At 34.6% G+C, this 5,763-nt stretch overlaps 1 protein-coding gene across 1 annotated transcript; it reads left to right on the forward strand.

Moving 5' to 3' along the window:
• Positions 1–3,598: 3,598 nt before the first annotated feature.
• On the forward strand, positions 3,599–5,554 carry LOC131051412 (UDP-glycosyltransferase 74E1-like). The gene is made up of 2 exons (XM_057985932.2): positions 3,599–4,100; positions 4,602–5,554. Exons 1-2 carry the CDS (start codon positions 3,599–3,601, stop codon positions 5,552–5,554), a joined length of 1,455 nt encoding a protein of 484 aa, XP_057841915.2.
• Positions 5,555–5,763: the final 209 nt, after the last annotated feature.

Raw genomic sequence — 5,763 nt, forward strand, 5'->3', positions numbered from 1 at the left:
GCTAATATTGTATATGCTCTTCATGCTACTGCAAAGGAATTTTTTAAAGAATACAATTAACAAGGAGATAAAAATGGATCAATAATATCTAAGAGTTCAAGATTGTCAAAGGATAGGCACTAGAAAAATGAATGGCAAAGACTAATTTAGAAGTTGTCCAGTTCAATTGCCTTGAAGAAAAATTTACTATAAAGGAACATGATTTGCAAAAATCTTCATGATATAAAGATGTGATCTATTACTTGCAGCATATGTCATGTCTTGAAAATGTGTTTAATAATCAGAAAAGAAATTTGAAATTGCAATTGTCAAATATGCTATCATTTATGACAAACCAAGTGGTACCGACTGTCATAAGCATTATTCCTAGCTTCCTAGTTAAGTTATTTCCGCAAAATAAATCTTTCTCCATCTTGTTTGAAAAAACAAAGCTCTGGTTATTTTCCTGATGATGGCAGAATCCTCTGAGGGCCCTTTTAGAATCATCATAAGAATCTTCTCGGATCCAGTAGCCTATTTTGGGGTCGACACTCCAATTTCTCTAACCAATCCTAATCGACAGTTGACCTTTAAGGAGATTTCGGGCTTGAGACTAAAGCGAATTCTCCACACTATCAACCCTATGGTGATTTTGGCAACTAAAATGGTGCTTAGACAAGGTCATCTGGATAGGAAGGAGTATTATAGAGATAATACGCAGATCTCATCTAGATTTGTCGCCTCTTTACTGGATTGTGTCATTTCTAAAGATTGGGTTACAGCTTTAGTTATGAAATTGTTTGAGGCAAAATTGTGGTGGTCGAGATGAACCTCTTTGGAAAGCCATGAATATAGGCATTTCAAGCCAAGTTTAAGCTGTGTTGATTAGAATTTAGTCTCTTTTTTAACATTTCTAGGTCTTATGATTTATCAGTTCAATATGAACTGGGTTGTATGAATCCTCTATTTTGTTTTATTTCCTAATTCTCTATTCAGACTTATTTAATGACTGGTTGATACTGCTCGTATGGTATTATTTTGTATTTGAATATGTTAATGAATATAAAACTACTTGGCTCTGCCTTTAATGCTATATCATAGAGTCTGGAGACGTTTAGCTCGCGAAAACGCATATGAAGTAGTGACTGAGATGCATAGTGAGGAACGTGGAGATCATTTTAAAGCTATGAGAACTGCTCACAAGATCCTTAGAGTAGGATATTGGTGGCCACGTTCATTTGGAAACACCCATACGTTGGTAAGATAATGTGATGCACGCGAGAGATTCTCTATTAAGTTGAAATATTTAAGAACAGTTCCTTTAATACTTATGATTACAGAAGCTCCATTCAAGCAATGGGGAATAGATTGCATTGCTAAATTGCTAAAACATCAATCAGACGATTCAATTAGATCCTTGTAGCGATAGATTACTTTAACAAATGCAATGAGAAAATTATAGCCAGGACGAAATATAATAAGATAGTTACTGATTTTGTAATGTAACACATAATCATAGGATTTGGGGTCCTAAATAAGATGATTTTAGACAATGTCATGTCCTTCAGATTGACGACTCCACTCTTTTTTCTCTAAACATAGAATTAATCTGTTACAGTCCTCTTCTTTCCATCCATGGGAGAATGGATAAGCTGAGTCCAGAAATGAAATCATAATAAAGATCATCACGAGGATGCTAGAAAGAAATAAAGTCATTGGACACGGGTAAAATTGGAACTATAGGAAGAGACAATGACAATTAAGAAGTCAATGGGAAATCGCCATATGAGCTTGTGTATAGCATGGAAGCTAAAATGCCTATGAATAATATTTTGCCAGTTTTTAAAGTTATTAAGGTGGATTATGAATAATCAATCATCTAATTTAGTTGGATGAAATGATAAGACGAGATCATTTTGTCAACTTGAAAAAGAAACAGAAATAGTTGACAGAAAGTTTCAAGTAGATAATGCAGTGTTCGAATGGATTACAAGATTATACCTAATAAAGATAAACATGGAAATTTTGATCTTTTAAAATTGGTTTCTTATGTTATCAATGATTTTCATAGTGAAAGTTCTTACTACCTAGAAAGTTTAAATGGTGAAATTCAGGAATTTGGTAAGAAAAGATATTTTCAATTAAAATTCCATCAGCTCTAGATCGTCATCAATGAAAACAAGAGGATTGAGCAGTGTAAGTGTTTAAAAATAAGTAAAAATGCAGGTAATCCAATCACCGAACCAGTGAGCTATGTAGCATTAATTTTAGTTTCATTCTTTTAGCTCATAAGATGATACATAGATTTTGATTTGTTTGTTTTTCAATTTTCTAGAAAACGGATGGACATTAAATTCTGCAAACAAATAAATTTCTCAGTGAAAAAACTATAATAATCCAAGTCACAGAAATAAAGTCAGATACTTTCTAACATAAATTAATATTATGATGAGTGATGAACTAACCAGTCATAAGCTTAAGTTTTATAAGAAACAGGGGAGGATAACAAAGTAAAACGAAGAGTCAATTCAAAATCGACTTGTATGTGGTATATAATAGTCACAGTTTTGGATTTTGGATTTCTTTATGCAAAGCAGCATATTTTAGCTGTATGCATATGGAATGCCCATTTTAGAAATGTTGAGCCAATAAATTTTCTTTGATTTTCTCGGATGTTGATCTTTTTTCTTATGGAATTTGTTCTGATTTACAGGAATGCATATTTTATTGACAGCACTTAGGTACTGTGAAAACAAATATTCAGCACTTACGTTCTGTAAAAGTGGAAGGAATTATTCATGTGCACTGAAAGCAACACTAACCATGAATAGAATGGAAGTGAAAACAAATTTGGAGATACTTTTATGCTCCCTCAACTGGAAAATCAAAGTGAAATATCTGGGATACTTTTATGCAGCTGGAAAGCTGGAAAATCAAAGCGAAATATCTAATTCTAATGACTCCGATCAACTAACTATTTCGGAAGAAATCTTCATGGTAGAACAAAGCAAAGCACTGTGGGTGCGGAAACCAATAACAACTGGAGAATAGAAAGAAAGTCAAGGGTCTGCAAATAAGTCTGACAAGAGGATTTGAGATTGAAAAACCGGAGGTTTAAGTGAATTTTTTTCTCTCTGGTATTTAATCAATTAAAAATTAGTTTGGTCAGTAGGTGATCTAACGTTTAATTTACAAAATCGTAGTCTATAAAATCAAAATTATATTTAAATAGATAAAGTTTGCGAATAGCGTAAACGCCAAGTAGCCTGGAAATTAGTGGGCCTGGTTAGCTGGTAGAACTAGAGGGGCATACGTACTTGACGTGAGAAAATTGAACAGGGCTAGTTCCAGAAGGAAATTGAACGGGCAAGATGTCTTGTACTGGTTTTCCTAGACTTCTAACCGTAGATTTCAAATAACAGGTCGTCCATATCATTTGAGAAACGTAACAATCTGGAAACAACGTGTTTTTCATTTTGAATTAAGTAATGAATAACGTGCATCTTTATGTCTGGCTATCTATACGTCGTAAACGTTTACATTCTCCAATTTTATTCTATTTTGAAGGCTATATTTAGTATTTAGAGAAAGGCCATTGAAGCTCGAGTTGCATTCAAACATGGGGTCATTGGGTGAGCGAAAAAGGATTCAGCTGCCCCATGTAGTGGTGTTTCCTTGCCCAGGCCAGGGCCATATGAATCCATTAATGGAGTTTGCCAAGAGACGTGCCTATAGAAACCTCCATGTGACCTTCATCGCCACAGAGAGAGTTAGAGAGCGAATGATACAAGCTCAGGAAGGGGCTGCTATTCATGTGACCAGTGCATTGCAGAATATCAGAATTGAAACAATCTCAGATGGGCTTTCTCCTGATTGTGAGGAGACGAATGATGTAGACATGAGAATGGATTTGATGAAAAAGGTGGGAGGTCTTACATTCCAACGAGTGATAGAGAGGCTCAATTCTCAAGGTCATACAAATAAAGTCTCTTGCATTGTCTACGATTCTCTGCTCAACTGGGTTCCTCATATTGCAAACAAGTTTAACATTACTTCAGCGTTTTTCTGGACGCAATCCTGTGCAGTTTATGCCATCTATTATCATTTTTACACAGGAATGGGTAAGCTTATCGTATTACAATATTTACACATTATGGTAGTTGTTTTAGTCACTATATTAATAATAGAATTTATTTTTTCTTTTGGGATAAGCATCTCATAAAATTTTAGCCTATAGGTTATTTTAATCTGGTGGACGTTAAAAGATTTTTTGGGTTCTATTCTATACTGTCAAAAATGCTGAATTTTCCAATTATTAAGAACAAATTCTATTTATAAGTTTATAACTATAACCTCATTGTATTCTGCACTAACATTAGCATGCTTAAGTATTTGATCGTTTAAAATATATATATTTTTAATTTATTTTTTTCCAAAGGTTTTTTTTATGGGATCAATCAGATGGAAAAAAAAGAATGTTGTATATATATATAAAAGACAAGGATTAATAGTTCAGCAGAGTTCTATTGTTCGAATAATACTTGTGGTTATTCCTGCTATTAAGTTTTCTCTGTTTTCTTAATTTTTTATATTGATTTTCATTCTATAATGTTGGTGTTTAGTGAAAGCAAAAGATGAAACAGAGAATGTGAGAGATGTGATAGAAATACCAGGGCTTCCACAACTATGCCAATCAGACACGCCATCCTTTCTACAGTCTTCAAATCCATGTGAATCGTTGTTGAGGCTGGTAATGGACCAATTCAGTACCATTTTTCAGGCTACATGGATATTAGGAAACTCCTTCAATGAACTGGAAATGACAGAGATACAATCCATCAATTCACTTATTCCAATCGTAACTGTAGGTCCTCTTGTTCCCTCGGCTTTCTTAGATGGAAACAATCCACAAGACCAAGATGTTGGCATACATCTCTGGAAAACAGAAAATTGTATAGACTGGCTTAATACAAAGGAAGCCTCAACTGTTGCATATGTTTCATTCGGCAGTGTAGCTGTCCTGTCCAAAGAGCAGATCATAGAAATAGCCCTTGGGTTGAAGGCTAGTAGGTATTCCTTTTTGTGGGTGATTCGTCCTGATCAGAACAAAGAAGGAAAAAACAATGTACATGATTTTCTAAATGGTTTCCTTGAGGATACTATTGATCAAGGGCTAGTTGTGTCATGGTGTTCACAGGCAGCAGTTCTTAATCATCCTTCTGTGGGTATGTTTGTTACACATTGTGGATGGAATTCTACATTAGAGAGCCTTAGCTCAGGGTTACCTGTCGTAACTATTTCTCAATGGAGCGATCAAACAACCAATTCTAAGTATATTGAAGAGGTGTGGAAAACCGGTATAAGATTGAATAAAACAGCATATGGGCTAGTTGGAAAAGATGAGATTGAGAAATCTGTTAAGACAGTTATGGAAAGTGAAGATGGTGTGGAATTGAGGAAGAATGCTTTGAAATGGAAGACATTAGCAAAGGAAGCAATGATGAAAGGTGGGTCTTCTGATAAGAATATTGAGTGGTTTATTCGTGAGGTCATTGGTAGAACAGCAGCGGCTTGACACAGTTGCTGATTGGGACTTAAATTCCTTTAATTAATGAAGAATTCGAAAGTATGTCATTTCAGAGAGTTACAATGAATGAGACAGACAATTTGCTTAATCTATGTTCGATTGCTGCACACATTAGATTACAGCGGCATAGTCCTCCTATATAAGAATTGTCTTAGTAAGATAACCCCTCCGCATACTTCCAAACAAAATAGTTTTAA

The sequence above is a fragment of the Cryptomeria japonica genome, chromosome 5, assembly GCF_030272615.1.
Source record: "Cryptomeria japonica chromosome 5, Sugi_1.0, whole genome shotgun sequence".
In the NCBI taxonomy this organism is placed as follows: Eukaryota; Viridiplantae; Streptophyta; class Pinopsida; order Cupressales; family Cupressaceae; genus Cryptomeria; species Cryptomeria japonica.

Coding starts and splice junctions, on each gene's coding strand:
- LOC131051412 (XM_057985932.2), top strand. CDS start 3,599: ATGGGGTCATTGGGTGAGCGAAAAAGGATTCAGCTGCCCCATGTAGTG. Junction 4,101..4,601: donor TCATTTTTACACAGGAATGG/GTAAGCTTATCG, acceptor GTTGGTGTTTAG/TGAAAGCAAAAGATGAAACA.